The sequence below is a fragment of the Trichoderma citrinoviride genome (assembly GCF_003025115.1).
Source record: "Trichoderma citrinoviride strain TUCIM 6016 unplaced genomic scaffold BBK36scaffold_7, whole genome shotgun sequence".
Lineage (NCBI taxonomy): Eukaryota > Fungi > Ascomycota > Sordariomycetes > Hypocreales > Hypocreaceae > Trichoderma > Trichoderma citrinoviride.
The window spans coordinates 1331577-1349878 of NW_020194715.1; the positions used below are offsets into that span (position 1 = coordinate 1331577).

General features: G+C 57.0%; 3 protein-coding genes across 3 annotated transcripts in view; 2 read left to right on the forward strand and 1 right to left on the reverse strand.

Annotated features, from left to right (window-relative positions):
* Positions 1-5994: 5994 nt before the first annotated feature.
* Positions 5995-12179, forward strand: BBK36DRAFT_1201294 (histidine kinase; the record flags this gene model as incomplete). Its single annotated transcript, XM_024897163.1, has 2 exons — positions 5995-11900; positions 11961-12179. The coding sequence occupies exons 1-2, from the start codon at positions 6066-6068 to the stop codon at positions 12177-12179; spliced, it is 6054 nt and encodes a 2017-aa protein (XP_024749796.1). The 5' UTR covers positions 5995-6065.
* Positions 12180-13361: 1182 nt separating this feature from the next.
* BBK36DRAFT_1119075 (phosphoglycerate mutase-like protein) lies at positions 13362-14951 on the reverse strand (the record flags this gene model as incomplete). Its single annotated transcript, XM_024890548.1, has 3 exons — positions 13362-14290; positions 14372-14827; positions 14897-14951. 3 exons carry the CDS (start codon positions 14949-14951, stop codon positions 13362-13364), a joined length of 1440 nt encoding a protein of 479 aa, XP_024749797.1.
* Positions 14952-16970: 2019 nt separating this feature from the next.
* BBK36DRAFT_20145 (hypothetical protein) overlaps positions 16971-18302 on the forward strand; it is a gene marked incomplete at both ends in the record, with an annotated part of 2533 nt that continues 1201 nt past the window's right edge. The window contains one exon of the mRNA XM_024897891.1: positions 16971-17567. Within this exon, the coding sequence (XP_024749798.1) occupies positions 16971-17567 (597 nt within the window). The remainder of the gene's footprint in view (positions 17568-18302) is intronic.

Here is an 18302-nt window from a genome sequence, read left to right on the forward strand (position 1 = left end):
GAAAAGAAAAGAAAAGAAAAAGAAAAAAGATGTAGATGCACCAACCAAACAATTTCCTCGGGTAGCGGCATGGTGACCGGAAAACTTGGCTCCTACATTGCGTATATGTCTCAGTTGAGGGGTCCAGGCTGCCCTTCCTTTTGCGGGCGGTTTGATGCGGTGAAGAGACCCGAGATGAAAGCAAGCCCCAACAGTCTACTTGCAGTAAAGAAAAGAGAAAAAAAAAGAAAAGAAAAAAGGTTCACATCGTCAGGTGGCTTGCCCCCTCCCCAAGCTGATCAAAATGAAGGCAGTATCAAAGTATGAGTATTACGGTAAGGTATGTAGCAAGTTACAACAGCAACTGTTTCCCGCGAGCGGAGCGATTTCCGAATCAGAGAGAACAACTTTTGCCGATTTGTTGGTTTTTTGTTGTGAGTTGCGGTGCGGGTCAGAGTTTTTTTTCCTTCTTCTCTTATTGCTTCTCCCATGGACAAGTGAGTGAGCTTGTTTTCTTGTGGGTACAACGATCCCAGAGGACCGGACAAGATGCTCCCGCGTTCCTGTTATGTGGGATTCTGCATCGATGAACGAACTGCGTGTCCTGCTTTTTACTTGCCGTCTCTTGACGAGGCTTTCCGGTGGAGAGGAGGAGGAGGAGGAGGAGGAGGAGGAGGAGGAGGAGGAGGAGCTATTCCGCACCCACCCTCTTTGGAACCTGATGGGGCCATCGGTTGGTTGTCGATGTGAACGGGCTGTCATACATACATTGCCTACAGTGACCTACAGGTTGAAGAAGGGAGATACGAGGTTGGATCATCACGAATCCAGATTTCCTTGAGTGTTACGAGTCAGACTTGTAGTCCGTGTAGCTGCTATTGGGGTCAGCTACGGTAACTGTATACCCTGATGACATAGGCAGCGTCATGTTGGAGCGGGAACACAGTTAGACAAAAACCCCAGAGAGAGGGAAAATATGAGGTTCTCACAGCTTGTAAGCTGTTGCTGCCCCCGTCTTTTTCCTCCTTGTTAAGCTGGCTCGGACCGATGACTCCTCGCCGGGCTGTACAGTATTGCAATTTGCATCACAAGTTTGCTTGAAGTGGATTCTGGCATTGGCAAACTTTTGCAACGAGCCTTCTCCTGCACTGCAAGGAACTTATATCGGTAGCCGATTCTTTCTCGCTAGAATAGGCCATCGTCATCCAAAGCTTCCCCCCACCGCTAGAGAATGGTACCTACCAGGGGATGGACCAAAAGCAGCTGAAGACGGAGATGGGAATCCCAGGAGGAGAGAAAGTGTCTCTGACAGGTCCTTTGCAGGCCCAGTTCGGGTGGATATGAGGCCCGCGGACGCAAGGTGAATTGGGCCGGGATTTGATGGTCATGGGGGGAGGATGACCGGTTGATCTTTGTTGGTTTGATTGAATTGGTGAAATGACTTGTTTGAGTTGTAGAAATGCCCCGATGACATACCCGGTACCGACTCGGAGGTTTGAGAATACTACTAGGTATGTAGCAGGGCAACGTGACGGTAATAGTACTGCCAATTAGATGGACCTAAAAATAACATCGCTCAGCGAAGATCTCGCATTCGAACAGAAGAAATAAAAGAAAAGGAAGGGGAAAATCTCCAAGAAATCAACTTGCAAGGGCAAGGTACGCGTAGGGTCGTACCCCCCCATGTCCCCGTCCGTCCGCCTCGTCTCGTTTACGGGAGGGGGGTTTTCGTTCGTTCCCTTTCGGTTGTGAGGCCAGAGCTGTGTGCACACACCAGGTTCATGTGACCTCCGGGGGTTTGGATGGGGGGAGATGAATGGACGAAAAACGGGAGCAGCGAGAGGTGTGAGGCAATGAGATGATGAATTGCGCCGGGGAACACAGATTTTGCACCTCTCTCTCCTCCTCCTCTTCTCCTTCGTCCGAAGCAAAAAATGGAGATGGAATACGAGGTGTGCAGATTAAAAACGGCTGCGGCTGCACCGGGGATGGGAAGGACAAGCCTGGCCCTTTTTCCTGTGCCTTGGGTCACAGATGACGTTGATGCCGCAGGCCCCGTGGGGGAAGAATGTCACGTCTTGTCTGTATTCGTGCTTCGTACAGAAAGTGGTATCGTAAGTTGCGCGTTCAAGCGTTTGCATGCATGAAGTACTGACTGGGGGGAGATTAATTTTCATCTTCATTCGCCCTGCTGGTCGTTGCTCCTCTTCCCAAGAGAAACACTGCCTCCCCAAAGAAGTCCCGTATGTACCCGTAACGGTGATGGGGCCGTCAAGAGGAGCTCTCAAGCCCATCTCCGAGCGACGGGATCAGCGGTCGATCGTGTCGGTCCATTCCCCGGCAGGCATGGCATCTTGCTCGCCGTTGACCAAGAGGAGGGGGGTGGTGATTTGGATTTGCCCGGGTTCTGCATGACTTACATGTACGTCACGACATGGCCCGGCAAAAGCCTCTTGTTGCCGTGATTCGTCCCTCGTACCCGGTGTTGGTGCTGGTCCCCCTGCGGGCGGTAGCACTGCGTCGGCCTTCATCAGAAGGGCTTTCTGTTTGGGCCAGGATTTTTGATGCATGATTAACTTTGAGAGGGCATGCAGATGTACTGGGTTTTGTCGTACAGCTAGTACTCGCGTGCGCTTGTTCTTCACGGTACTGCAAAACAGACGGGCTGGGGGCGCGGACGGGTAGGATAGCCGTCGTCTGTCGTACAAGAACAGTGCAAGTGCCAGTCGGCGATGGCTCCCAGTGGTGATTGAACACAACGGGAGGCATTGACGTAGTATAGTAATAAGCAGTAGCTATTAAGTATTATGCCGTTTGAGGCGCTTCGTTATTGGATGTTAGTACGCAGGCAGACAGGTAGGGCTGCTCATTGGCGCGGCATCTGGGAAAGGGTCATTCTGCGGATTGTGGATGCTTATTCGATCAATTTGCAGGGCCCAACAATTTCCGAGGCAAAGGGCTGAAGGGCTGCCTCGTGGCTCGGCCACCGGAGCTCCATGGAGGGAGGGATGGGAAAGCTTCTTGTTCGACGCCTTGTCTGATTCGTGGGGTGGACCCGGAGGGAGCATCTCATCATCACAAGGGAGGCATCTTGTTGGTCCGTTGTTGATTGTCGTGGTATGTATGTATCACCTTGGCAGTACAAACGAAAGAAGCGTCATCTATCTATGGCCTGTATGTACGACCGGGTGCCCAAGGCTCTCCTCAACTGCACGTAAACCATCAGCATCGGGCCGCACCATTGCATCGCTACGGCGGTCAGCATTTTAGACCGAGCAGATGGATGGATGGGCTGTCGACTCCACGCACATGTCCTACGCTACCGTGCCTAGCATCGACCAGACTATCGGTCTGTCGGCGTTGTTGAAGCCTCGTGAGCGTTACCGCAAGCCGTACTTGTTGCTCAAGGTAAAGGAAACAGGTGCCGAGCCCTTTTGTGTCTTGCTCCTGTCTGCACGCTCGTGGGCACGCTCAAAAGTCGGCTGAGCGAGTGGTTGAAACAGGCGCCAACGCAGTCATTCAGCCGGCCGGTTAGTCCATGTAGTGATTTATTGAATTGCATGTTCTACTAGTAATATCATGTTGTCAGCGGTTAGCGGTCAGCGGACAGCAAGCTGCTGAGGCCGGGCAATGGCGTGAGCTCGACTGCCGGTGCTTGGATACACGTTTGTGCCGTTATGTATGGCGCCTGCGAGGTGGTGAGTTGCTGGACGAGATGAGGGAAGACACGTCTGTACACATGTGGTAGTGAACAGACACGTCGACACTTGATGTCGTCTGCTCCATAACCAGACAAGCGTCCCCGGGCGGGCAATGGATGGCCTTGAAAGGATACGGTAGTTGTACATACATGGTAGCAGCAGCGTTAGTCGCCGTTAGCATTGAGCCAAGCCGGAGCTGAGATGCTTTGGAGATGCTCCGCGTGGCCGCAATTTAGAGTTGGCGAAAAAAGGCACGCGAGCTTGATGAGGGCCAGGATCCATGGATCGAGTACCAGCGGTCGGAATAGCGGCAGGTGAGCTAAGGTTCGATACTTGGTGTGTAGTAGACAGACTGGTGACGGCTCAGGTTCCATGCCGCGAGATGATTGGAACAGGTCCAGTGCGAGTTTAGCAGCCCTGGCTGGGCGTTTCCACCGCACTGGAAATGCATCCGGCGTGGAGTGGAGATGTTTCTGTGGTGCATTTGCCAGCAGCATGAATCACAGTCAACACCGCTGAGGCATTACCTGCAATTCATGTCGTGATGCTAGAGGTACTATCCGTATAATATTGCCGAATATCAAGTATTCATGTCAATGCAAAGCGACAAACAAACAGTATTGTACCTTACCGATACCTCTCGCACAGGTCATACAGACACACAGACAGACAGACAGAAAGAGGAAGAGGGTAAATCGGAAAAAAACACCGCAAAGGGCTTCTCTTCTTCACACCCCTGACGTGGGGCTGCTCACTAGGGCCGTTGTCCAGCCTCCAGTTCCTGTCACCTACGTCATAATCATTTTTTCGCTCCCTAAGCGGTTCCGGGGGGCGACGGCTTGGGACATGGGGGGGATTCCGGTGCATCTTGGGTGGCCTGGCGGCACGCAGACCTTGAAGCCACCTCATGGCTCCCCAGAGCGAACCGCCAGTTCTGCGCGCCACCTTCAGCCGCGAGTATCTGCAGCGCTCCAGCTTGCGAATAGTCTTGAAGCCTACCTACTACCTTACCCACTGACGGATTGACTACTGTACGAGTATAGCGGACGACAGGCAGTGCTGCGGCGGACTCCATAGCAGCAACAGCGCGAGTGAATACAGCGCTCTTGCCACTGGACCTCACTGTGAGGGCTCCCCCTCTGCTCGGATCCAATCCTTCCAGGTTGGATTGCTTGCTGGAAACGACCCCCGTTTGTGGCCTGTCCGCTCCATCTCCCCACCCCTGCCGCACCACCGCCTGCGATAAACTCATCAGTGCTGCTTTTGCTCGCTGTGACGTGTGAGGAGAGGCCCTACCTTAACAGCCAGCCAGCCCGCCGACAGCCTACCGTCCTGTCCCATCCATTTCCAGACAGGGAACCGGAACCTGGAAGCACAACCGCCACCACCTCCACGCTTTTCCCGCACACATGCACTCGACCTCCAAATTCCAATCCTCTCCACACACAACCAGCTCGTCTTGCCCTCCATAGCCGCAAGCCGCCCAACAAAGAGCGGAACAGACGCGAGGCTGAGGACAAAGAGAGGACCGAAAAAGGGACAAACAAGGTCAGGAGATCCCACGCACAACATCGCGGAGGAGACAGACCAAGACTCGGAAACAGAAGGCGGACACGGACGCAGACCCGGGCCACAACCCAAGAGTCAGAAACACAAGAGAGACGGGACGCACGCACGCACGCACAGACGGGCCTGGGGGGAAAACCAGTAAGTATTGAAAAGCTGGAAAAAAGACAAAAGATACAGGAAATAAAGAGTCGAGACGCGGCAGACCAGATCGGCCGAAAAGACCGCCAGAGGACGGCCACAGAGAGCCAACGAGAGACCGCCGACGAGAGAGACCGCCGACGCCGAGAAGCCGCTCAACGCAACCCGGCTCGCCCCTCCCTCTGCCTCCGCCTCTGCTGCCCTCTCACCAGCCAGCCAGCCGCCGCTGTCGTCTCCGAGCCCTTTCGCTGTGCTTTGGATGCTACCGCCTTGTCCTGCGTATGCGGCATCCCACTTGCCGACCTGACCTGACGAGATCCACCGCCATCCCTCTTCGCACAGAAGAGGGCATGAGGCATGCCACGCCAGAGCTTCTCGGCCGAAAAGAGAGCCCTGTTCTCGCCCTCTCTGCCCATCCCGGCCTCGACCTCCTCCAGCACAACCACAACCACGACGGCCACGGCCACGGCCACCGCCGCGCCCTCGACTGAGACGCCCTCGCCCGCATCGACCGCCCCCTGGACGCGTCGCCTGGAGCTGCCCACCGGACCCTTTGCCCACTGGACCGTCGATGCTGCCGCTGCCGCTGCCACTCCCACCACCGACCCGACCCCCGCGAGAAATGGACGAGTGACCCCCGGCGCCTCGCAAGACCGGCATGCCAATGCTAAAGGCTCAATGGCAGCACGCCGCTCCAGCTACCCGCTCGCTTCGTCGAGCCCCTCAGCAGACTCGGTCCCCCACTCCAGGCCCTTGGCTTCGCGGCGTATAACCGATCTGAATGGCCGAGAAGATTCCGATGATGACTACCAGGACGAGCCCCAGGACTACGACGACGACTTCTATGCCGATATCGATGGCGATGCCGATTGGAAGGCCAATGCCCATGCCAGGCTCGGCGCCCAGGTCGACGGCATCACGGACGACGATGTCGACGACCCCCCTCATTCTTCGCCCACTGTTCCGTCTGGGTCCACAGTCAATGGTTCCACGCACAGTGAGACGCCAACGGCTGACGGACCAAAACTATCGCAGCAGCAGCTTGTTGAGTATCGGGAAAGGCTGATCCGCGATCTGGAACTGCGGGATCTCTCCGCTCAAGAGCTGCACTTGGGACTTCCCGACAAGACCCGCGTGGCGCCCATTCTCGAAGATGCCGTCCTCAACTCCCCCTATCCAACGTCCTCGGCCTTTACCAGCACGTCGACCGAGTCTGGAAACACAATCCGTGGTGGCATGACCCCGGCACCCATCGCCGGCACCCCCTCATATCCCTTCCCTCGAATGACGCTTCCGCCTGGGAGCTTTGGTCCATCGGGCTTTTCTCTCCCACCCGCCCAGGCTTCCGCCGCACCAGGTTTCTCCCGGTCGCCTCATGCAATGGCACTTGAACATCGCGGCGTCCTCGACAGAGTCCTGTCAGAGACGTCGACCCCGGCTTCGGCCATGACCTTCCAGCCGGGAGCCACTCCTCAGCCTGAAGGCTTTGACTTCCCCACCCCTAATCTGTATGACCTCTCGCTGATGCTGTCCGCCGAGCCTGGCCTCGATGCCTGGTGGGGTACCGTCGTCCAGATCATGCGGGAAGTGTATCAGGCCGAGCGTGTAACGCTGGCAGTTCCCGCCGACACTACCGACATTGAAAACGTGCCGTGGGGACAGAAGGCTACGTATAACGAGCACGAGCAGGATGACCTCAGCATGAACTACTTGGCCAAGGGCGGCACCAGCGCCCTGCAGAGCACGGTGAATGACGCTCTTGATGATGTGTTTGCCAGCCCTGCCGTAGGCACGCCCTTGGATGGGCCAAAGCGGCCTACATTCGCTAGCCGTCACTCCTTTACCGCCTTCGAAGAGAACAAGGACATCCCACCGGAAGGCATCACGATGGCGGCACCTCGTCGGCCCACCTACTTAACTAGAAGTCAAACACATTCTCCGTCCATTCAGACCGCGGCGGACCGGCAGGGAGAACCTCACGCCAAGCTCAACAAAAGCACCCTGGAGCAGCACGACATCATCGAGGAAGAGCAACAGCAGCAACAGCACATACCCAGCTGGGAAGCGTCCTTTGTGAATAAGAGCAACAGCCAGGGCAGAGTTCTGCCTGTTCTACAGGCTCTTGATTACGAAGCTGATCCCTTGATTGACAATACGGGCGTCATGAGAGTCCTGGAGCGCGGGCGGCCGGTGGCCTTGACGAGGAATTACCCCTACTTGGCGCCAGCCGCTCCGGCCGCACCCTCAACGGGGCCGGCGGGTGCCTTCAAGCCCGGCCCCAGGACGCCCGGCCAAGAGCTGCCGAGGAAGCCCAAGAACAAGAGGTCAGACTCTGCAACCAAGCTGTCGTCCATCTTTTCAGGCCCTACCGGTGCCCGTGCCTCTGTTAGATCCAAGGTTCACTTTGGCGACACCATACTGGACGACGACAGCCCAAGGCCGCCCACGCCGAAATACGAGGAGTATGAGCAAACCCCTCCGTCGCCTTGGTCGCAATCTCCGGCCCCGTCACCCGCGGTCAGGCCCGATCCGAAGGAAAACCCTTTCTTCGCAGATGCCACCGTCGACGAAGACTCCTTCAACCCGGATCCCACACCCACCGACTACGCCTCCATGCGGCCCCCGGAGGCTATTGGGGTCGACCACTCCTGGACGGTTCTACACATACCCCTTTCGCTCGCCGTGCCCTCTAAGCTGCAGCCCCACCCCTTCAAGCTTGATGCCACGGCGATGCATCAGAAGTCCCATTCGAGGAGCAGCCAGTCGCCAGAGAGCACTCACCATATCTCCATGGAGCCCGAGGTCCCAAAGAGAGACAAGCCGGCGCCGATTGCCATCTTGTCCATCCTCAGCCCCGTCATCCCGTACCCGTCCAACTTGCGGCACTCCCTGGAGCACCTGGCACCACATCTCGCCGCCACTTTCTCTCTGTGTCGACACTACACCAATCTCGAGACGGAACTGGCCGGTCTCAAGCGGAGAAGGCCATCTACGGCTGGATTTGGTGCGGTTACCGCATTCGGCCGGCCGATGGAAAGCGGCCCCTTTCTCGCCGCGGACGAGACGGCTGTCCTACAACAGTCGTTGGCCGGGAGCATCACCAGTCCAAGCGACTATTCGGGCATCTCCAAAAGCACCACTGGCTCCCCGACCGGCACCCCCGGATGGGACTCGGGGGCTCTCGTTTACCTCGCGGAGAGGCGGCAGCCTGCAGCGAGCCCGGCGGGCATCTCTCAGACTTCGGGTGGCTATTTTGGCAGCAAGCTTGCGAGACAGAGCTCGCAGCGGTCTCGAGCTGGTTCTAAAGACGACCCTCCTGGAGAAGTGCGGCCATCTCGCCTGGCTGGCAGCAAAACCCCCCAAACTCCGCAGGCTGCCGTGACAGACGCCGACGAGGTGGCGGATAGACATACGGGGAGCTCGGACGAACCCTCCAGCACAAAGGATGCTCCATCTCGGAATAGTCTCGAGGGAAGCATTGACCTTGACGCTGTATCGGCCGATAAATACCCCGAGCCTTCAAAGGTCGAGCAGGCTCCATCCAAGAAGGGCCACACGCTTCTTCACAGCTACGGCGCCGACTTTGCTTCCACGTTCCAATCATTGCCCCCCGGCGCCAGCCTGCCCAGCCGGCCGCTGACATCCAATGCAAACGTGCTGCAGAGGAGCAACTCGTTCATCGCCTCAGCCGCCGACATGCCACCACCGTCCGATAAGCTGAAAGGCCTCATACTCGACTCTCTACCGGCCCAGGTGTTCGTTGCGTTGCCGCAAACGGGTGAAATCGTGTGGGTCAACAGCCGTTACCTGTCCTACCGGGGACAGACGGTGGCAGACCTCTCCGCGGATCCATGGGGCAGCATCCACCCAGACGAGCGCGAGGATTATCTCAAGGCCTGGAGCCACTCGCTGCGGACCGGAGAGCAGTTCTCAAGCACTGTAAGGATCAAGAGATTTGATGGCGCCTACAGGTGGTTCTACGCCCGCGCCGTGGCTTCCAGGGACAAGCGGGGCGCCGTCGTGCAGTTTCTGGGCTCATACCTGGACATTCACGAGCAGCGCATAGCAGAAATCAAAGCCGCGCGCCAACAGGAGGTTGAGGCCTCGGAGGCAAAGCATCGCCTGCTAGCCAACCTGATCCCGCAGATTATCTTTACTGCCACAGAGGAGGACGGTGTGACGTTTGCAAACGAGCAATGGCTGTCCTACACTGGCCAGAGCTTTGAGGACTCACTGCGCCTGGGCTTCTTGGACTTCGTCCACCCAGAAGACTTGGCCAGATGCCGCATTCCTTCATCTGCTTCTTCACAGCCGACATCACCGCCCACCGCCTCGAGTCAAAAGGGCTCCGGCGACACCACAAGCACGCCCACAGGCGCAACAAGGGAGCGGCCGGCAGAGACCCCGGGCCGAGGACCACCACCATCAAGCAAGCAAGGCGCTGGCGGTGAAGCAGGCTACCACCTTGCGAATCCCGATATTGCAGAGCTTGCCAAAAAGGGCGTCATCAAGGTCGGCACCGACTCCAACGGCAGGCTATCGTACACGACGGAGGTCCGACTGCGTTCGAAGACGGGAGAGTATCGGTGGCATCTCGTTCGCTGTGTCGAGATTGACACCATAGACTTTGGCAGCGGCGCTAGTTCCTACTTTGGCTCTGCCACCGACATCAACGATCACAAGCTCCTTGAGGCGAAGTTGAAGGAAGCCATGGAATCAAAGGGCCGGTTCTTGAGCAACATGTCGCACGAGATCCGCACCCCTCTGATAGGCATATCGGGCATGGTGAGCTTCTTGCAGGATACCACGCTCAACGAAGAGCAGCGGGACTACACCAACACCATTCAGACGAGTGCCAACAGTCTCATCATGATCATCAACGACATCCTGGATCTCTCCAAAGTGGATGCAGGAATGATGAAGCTGAGATACGAATGGTTCCACACCCGCTCGCTTATCGAAGATGTCAACGAACTCGTGTCGACGATGGCCATCTCTAAACGACTCGAGCTCAACTACCTCGTAGATGCAGACGTCCCGGCGTGGGTAAAGGGAGACAGGGTTCGGATCCGCCAGGTCCTGTTGAACGTCATCGGAAACGCCATCAAGTTCACGTCGGAGGGCGAGGTGTTTAGTCAGTGCAAAGTGTACAGGGGTGACGACGCAGTGGTAGGGGAACACGAGATTATGCTCGAGTTCATCATCACCGACACTGGCCGTGGCTTCTCGGAGGAAGAAAAGGCTCTCATATTCAAGCCGTTCAGCCAGATTGACGAGAGCAGCACGAGACAGCATGGAGGCAGCGGGCTTGGCCTTGTCATCTCAAGGCAACTCGTCGAGCTCCACGGCGGCAAGATGGAAGGGAATGCGGTCATGGGCAAGGGCTCAACCTTTACCTTTACGGCTCGCTGCTCGCTACCGACGCTCGAAGATCGGCCTCCGATGCCTAACAGTCCGGGATCGACAGCAACGGCGGTGTCTCCAGTACCTGCCACGGCCGATGAGCGTGGCCATCATGCAACGCTTCCTGCGCTTCCGCCCACGGCTCCCCTAGCCCAGAATGCGCACGCTATGGACGAGACCGGCATCGTGGGTCCAGAATTCCTTACGCTGGGTGCTGATTCGACGGGCAGCTCGAGCCAGTCTCCTCACTCTGGCCAGTCGCTTGCCACGGACAGATCTTCCATCACGTCGATGAATACGGGCCTGGCTCGCTTCAGCGAGGCGGCCAAAGCCAGCGGTCAAGACCTTTCGCAGATGAAGCTCGAGATGCCATCCGACCGGAGTTCGACAACGCGGAGCGCAACGCCGGAGAAGAAGCTGCCGGCTGAAACGTTCCGCCCACCCATGTATCTGATACTCCTGATTTGCCCCCAGACGCACAGCCGCGAAGCTACCACGCAGCACATTGAGATGACGCTGCCGAAAGACGTGCCGCATCAGATCACCGCCGTCGCCAGCCTAGAGGAGGCTGAAGCTTACATTGGAGGCGAAGACCCCATCCGGTTCACTCACATCGTCATCAACCTCGGCGAGGCCGAGGCAGTCATCAGCGTCATGGACAAGATCACCAAGTCTCAGAAGATGGACAGCACCATGATCCTGATTCTCTCGGACTCGGTCCAGCGGCAGGAGGTGATGAAGTACTCGTCTGGCACCAAATACGAGAAGCTCTTCTCGGACAAGATGGTCAACTTCATCTACAAGCCGGTCAAGCCGTCTCGCTTCGCAGTCATCTTCGACCCGGATCGCCGACGGGATCTGAGTACCGACTGGAACAGGTCTACCGCGCAGCAAATGCTGGAGAGTCAGAAGGCTAGCTCCCTGGAGCTCCAGAAGCGCATGGGCAACAAGGGCTTCAGGGTCCTCCTGGTGGAAGACAATCCGGTCAACCAAAAGGTGATGACCAAGTTTTTGATGAAGGTCGCAGTCGACGTGGACATTGCCGTGGACGGAGCAGAGTGCGTCGAGAGAGTGTTTTCGAAACCGCACAACTATTACTCTCTCATTCTGGTGAGCAAAGATTATCTTCTTCATGTTCCGAAGGCGCTTGTTGGCTAACAGATGACGCAGTGCGACCTCCACATGCCTCGAAAAGATGGCTACCAAGCCTGCCGCGAGATTCGGGAATGGGAAATGCATTACAACTATCCGCAGATGCCCATTATTGCGCTTTCTGCTAACGTCATGTCAGACGTACAAGAGAAGTGCGCTGCGGCCGGATTCAGCGACTATGTGACGAAGCCTGTGGACTTTATCGATCTCAGCAGAGCCATGTCGCGGTTTTTCTGAAGCGGCTTGGCTGTCATTTACATCCTCGGGAGCGGGCAATCGCCTATAGAATAGTCCCCCTTGAGCGGACTAGGCCGGCTACCTCGCTCACTCTCCCTTTTTTCTTAACTCATCTTTTCATCAAGTTGACTTCTTCTTCGACGTTTCGCAGCCTAATGCTGAGGACGTGGTCCTTGGGTTGGCAGTTCTGGAAGGGTGTCTTCATTACTACCCTTTGTTACTTACTTTGATACCTTCAGCTCTTTCTTCTTTCTGTTCTTTTCTTCCTCTCGCTCTTCTTAATCAAGCCGAATAACCTAGGAGAGCCGAGCAGACTTGTGGCAGCATGTTCTACAGCGGGCGGAATCGAGCCTTGGAGGATTCTCTACATGGGGATTTGACCACTTGGGTCATTAATGCTATGGTTACTTGTGAGGAGGACAGACGGAGGGATTGTACTGCATGTTTCTTCTTCTTCTTTTGGCATTGTTCTTCTTTTATTTCTTCTTATCTGATGTGTGGACTTTTTCATGTCCATGCTGCTCTTTTTTTTCAGCGTCGGCATCAGATTGGCACATAAAGACAGGGGGAAAAAGTTCTACCTGAGTATCAGGTAGGGTAAGGTAGGGGGAGGGTCACAATTATTTGTTTTCAAGGGCCACGGCTGGGATTAAAGACTGGGCAAATGGGTTTAACATAAAGGAACTGGAATGGCACGGAGCTTCGCTGTTTTCTTTTCTTTCTTTCTTCCTTTCTTGTTTCTTCTCTCTGCTTTATTGCGAATGGGGAAGGGGGGAAGGGGGAGGAGGGCTTTGTATGCACAAATGTGTATGTATGGTTTGCGGTTTCTTTCTGGTGTGTTTATATTAGAGGAAAATCATACCTACTTTAAACCCCATTCGATCTCCTTGTCGCTACTGTTGTGTTGTTTCATGTTAGTCTTCTGTTAGACTTCACGATCATGGTGGTCTTCTGTTAGACTTCACAATCATGGTGGCAATGATATACAAAAAGTCCAGACCAAAACACTTCTTTTCCATTGATGAAAAAACCAGATATAATCCAATCTATATAGCTACTCCCCAGGTATCGATCGATCAAAAACTCAGAAATCATTGCTCATAATCAAGCCACGCTTTCGTGTGTGTGCAACGCTGATTCAAACCCGTGCGCAACGGATGACCCCCTTTTTTTCTTGATGTGTTAATAAATGCTCCCCATGACGCTCCTGTCCTCCCTCTCCACGTCGTCCAGGTCCTCGACGGCGCTGCAATCCGTGCCCGGCTCGTCGCCGAGGCGGTTCGCCAGCGCGGTGCCGGCCTTGATGCGCGAGTCGAGCGAGGCGGCGGCGACGACGCGCCGGCGGCGGGCGGCCTCGTCCTCGGAGGCCTCGGTGTCGCTGCCGGCGAGGGAGGCGTGGCCCGAGTAGGTGCCGCCGGCGTCGCGGCCGACGTGCATGTGGGTGGCTTTGATGTGGCGGATGCGGTCCTCGGCGGTGATGAAGGACGGGGTGCCGTCGGGGGAGGAGACGATGTCGTCAAAGGCGCGGGCGGCCTCGACGTTGACCCTCTTGTTGACGGCCTTGAGAGGGGGCTGCAGGCTGTCGTCGTCGTCGTCTTCGGAGCCGCCGCTGCTCGACACGTGACGCTGCTGTCTCCTGGCGGCGAGGGTGGAGGTACTGGAACTGCCGTTGTTGCCGTTGCCGCCACCGTTCTTGTTCTCCTGCTGCTGCTGCAGCGCGTGGTCCGAGTCCTGGTTATGGGGCCTGTAGGCGGCGGAGTGGTTGCAGCCGTTCGGACAGCCTCCCCACCTGCGGACGGCGACGAAGCTCTGCGTGTGCTGCAGCTTGAAGTCGTCCCTGCCGCCGTTGCCGTTGGCGTTCTTATCGGAGCCGGAGCCGGAGGCGTCGCCGCCGCCGCCGCCCTCCTTGTCCTTGTCCTTGAGGGCCTGCGCGCGCTCCCGCCGCAGCTCGGACCAGGTGCGCAGCTTGTTTTCGAGGTGGTACTTGCCGTTGACCTGCTTGCGCATGATGAGGAATTCGCAGTGGTTGATGTTTCGGAGGTCCTCGAAGTATTCGACGGAGAAGTGGTACCACTTCATGAGGAAGACGCGGGACATGAGGCCGTGGGTGACTTGCGCGCAGCGAAGAGTCAAACGTTAGAACGGGGGTTGGAGTCTTGTATAGATAGGGTTTGGGAGTGAGAGTGTCTTACCTAGGACGCAGACGCTGGGAAAGTCGTCGTCGCCAAACTGGCGCCACAGGCTCTCGTTGAAGCCGCTGATGCGGTCGTAGGCGTCGGCGGCGCTCTCGCCGTCGGGGATGCGGTAGAAGAAGTGGCCGTAGTCGGCCCTCTCCTGCCACATGCGCTCCATCTCGGTGCTGCAGGGCTGGAAGTTGCCAAAGTCCTGCTCGCGCAGGCGCGGCTCCTCGTAGACCTTGATGCTGGAGCGGCGGTAAGGCGAGGGCTCCGGGTCGTCGGACGTGAGGGTGGCGAGGATGCCCTCGGTGGTCTCGCGCGTGCGGCGGTAGGGCGAGGTGAAGAACTGGAGGGTGTCGTCGGGGCGGAGCAGCTTGCGCAGGCGGCGGCCGGCCTCGTGGGCCTGGGTCCAGCCTTCGGGGGTGAGCTTGACGCGGTGGTCGGGGATGGTCTGATGTATCTCGCGGTTCTCTGGGGGGAGAGGAGTGATGTTAGCTGGACTTGAGGAGAGACACGAGAGAGAGATAGAGGGAGACTGACTATTGCCCTCGGATTGGGCATGGCGAATGAGGATAATCAGCCGGGGCTTGGCCATGGCTGCGGGTGCGACTTGTTGGATGATGGCGAGGCTGAAGATGGGAGAACGAGGCTGAGTGAATTGATGAATCGATCGAGATGTTGGATAGTCGGAGTAGCGCAGCTGGTGGATGACGAGGGGCTGTAGAGTGAGGTAGTACTAGGTGAGGTTGGTAGGAGGAGGAGGAGGAGGAGGAGGAGGGATGGTGGTGTGGTTTGTAATGCTGGTGGGATGACAATTTTGACGCTCAAGTGTTTCGGGGGTTGTTAGTACTGGCGTCAAAACGGATAAGATAGAACATCAAACGCCCCCTGAGCCGAAACTGGACAAGGAGTTCAAATTCCAGGCAAGAAGATTAATAAGGACGAGGATTGGGATTGGTTTGACTGGATTTGGCTGCTTGATGCGAGAACATTGGAGGCGGCGGTTATGACATATACGGAGCGTGGGATTGGCTTAGGAGGCACTGTATGTGCTCTATCACGGACAAAGTACTGCTCCTCGCGGACAGGCTGAGGGGCAGGCAGCGTGTCGAGGTACCGGGACCTGCAGCGTGTTATGGCGCCAATTGGCCGCGAATCACATGGAAGCCATCAGGTAAGCGTGAATTGACATGGAATCAACTCAGGTTGAAAGTATTAGAAACAATGTTGAAATGGAATCATGACGATGTTCTTGATATTGAAGACGACCGTCTCTATTATCTAGAGCCAAAGGCTGGTCAGAGCTGGAAAGGCGGGGTCTCAGGGTCTCTTTTCTAGTGGTATCAGTATCAGTGCTTGCAAGGATGCTTGAGCTAACAATCTCGTCCATTCACCTTGACTCAACTCGGGGGATATACTAAGACACAACAGACGCCTCTGAAGCAACAAGATCAACGGGTTATGATCAGTCTAACATGGTGATCTACAACATGTGAGAAAGCTGAAGAAGCTGCTATTTCGAACCGCAGTGGAAGTGCAGGTTTTCTCCATGCTGGGGAAACATTGCAAGGCAGAAGATGCACGAGCTGTGTTTTGATTGACATGAGTTGACTCCCCCCAGTAGACCGGAGCAGTAAGTGCCGCCGAGCCAGCCTGGAGAGGGGAGCATCATGGGCCGTTTATAGTTGCTGTAAGACTCTCTCACAGATGCGTCAGAGCCACTGAGTCGGCCAGAGGAGCGTGCATGGGCTGTTTCTTCATTCTTTTTGTCCTTCCCTTTGGTGGTTCTGTACTAGGTATGTACCTACAAGTATAAGACAGCTGAGTGTGAGTACGTCTGTTGTTACGCTTGACGTAGGACAGACACTGCAGGGCCCGTTCAGGCAATGCACGTCACGCCTGTATGTAAGTACATATGTAGCAACACGACACAACCTGCATCAAAACTGCCTGCAACCACTGCGGAACCCATCCGATTCCCTCATCCAGCCTTGGCGATGCCCTCACTTTCAACCCCCTTGTCTATTCTCCATCCTCCAGTCCCTGGTTCATCACTAACTATCATCCACGTGCTCCTCCAACGCATGCAAATCCTCAAAACACCCCTCCATAAAACGATCGGGATCTCGGCCAGCCTAGCGGCCCATCTGGGAAGCCAAAGCGGCAATCCGGCAACGGCAAGACTTGTTCCAGCTGGCCTGCCACAGCCACTCACACTCAGTTTCAAGGCAAGGCTGGGCCTTTTCCGCTGACGGGAAATCCTGCCAAGCAAGTTTTCTTGAAGGGTGGGAGGGATGCCGCCACGGCCGGGGGCTTTGCATGACGTTGCATGACCCCACACGGCGTTTTGATGCTGGAAGAAGAGCTGGAGAGGGCTTTGGTGATGGCCATTGCAGCTGGGGGACTTACATGCTTCGGCTTGGCTTTGCCGTGAAGGACCTTGGTTACTCTGTGGACGACGATGCCGTCTATCCCGTTCTATCTGCCTTTTCTTCTGCTTTCAATCTCAATATAAATCTTGTGTAACATATGAGCACGCTGTTGATAACGTCTGTAAATACTCTATACTCGCCATACCACTCGCTCGCCCATCTTATATATCCCATCACTGAGAATGGTGTCCGACCACGTCCTCCGGCTCTGCCAGTCCCCCAACACCGTCAGCTCCCTGCTCGCCAAGAACCCGTCCCAGAGCCCCGGCCAGATCGCAAAGGACCTCTACGGCATCTACGAAAAGGACCTCCACCGCCGTCCGCCGTCCCCTCCCTCCTCCTCCGCCTCTGCCTCTGCCTCTGCCTCTGCCTCCTCCCGCTCCTCCTCCGACCAGAACACCACCACCAACAACAACAACAACAACAACAACAACAACGATACTGCAAATAATGGCCGGCCGTCTCCGGCAACAACAACAACAACAACAACCCGCCAGACGCGGGACCTGGACCTCGCCTACAAGTGCGGCCGCTGGGGTCCCACGACGCCGAGCCCGCTGTTCCTCCAGGCCTTCGCCGACGCCCTGCGGTGCCTCGACGCGGACCCCCTGGCCGGCGTCGTGTCGCCGCCGCTCATGGGCACCCACGGGACGGTGCCCCTGACGGTGATTGCGCCGCTGGTGGACGTCATCCGGCACGTCTCCAACGTGATTGCGCGGGCCGAGAAGGAGGTCTTCTTCATCACCTGCACGTGGTCGCCGTCCGTGGCGCAGCGGCTCGTGCGCAACGCCCTCGTCGAGCTGTCGCGCCCGCAGCTGCACAGCTACATGCCGCAGTAGAGCACCGGCAGCCCCTACAGCCCGGGGCAGCCGCGCTGCCCGAGGAACTCCCGCATCAACTCGACCGCCAACCGCCGGACGTCGGCGCAGAGCAGCCCGAACCAGCTCATCGTGTGGACGTAGGCGCACTAGAGGGGCCGGTCCAGCAGCAGCATCACGCCTAGGAGCCCGCACACGAGGGCCTCGAGGCGCACGCGGACCGGCAACCGGCGCTACGCGACGACCAGAGAGGGACGCGGGGCTAGCTCTATGTCGCCGAGCACGCAGCGGCAGCCGTCGGGCGGGAGCCGCCGCCCCTTAAGCATGCTGCCGTTCCCCCCGAGCTCCCTCGCGAAGGTCCACTACTCCCGGCACAGCATCTACGACAGCTGTTACCCCGGGAGCTCCACGCAGTAGTAGAGGTACAACGTCAACAGGAGGTACAACAACGAGTACTGCTCGCGCTAGAACGCCAGCTGCTGCGTCTTGAAACGCACGTCGCACGGCTCCTGGTCGAACACGTCCGACTGCTGGAGGTACAGCTCTACCCCGTGGAGCAGGCCCGACCCGTCGACCTGTCGGAACGGCCGCATCCGCCGGCCCCTCTGCGCGACTACCCCCAGCTGCCGCGACCGCCCGCAGCGGAACAGCATGTACTAGAACTGCTGCTGGGAGACCGCTGCCGCCGGGCGCGCG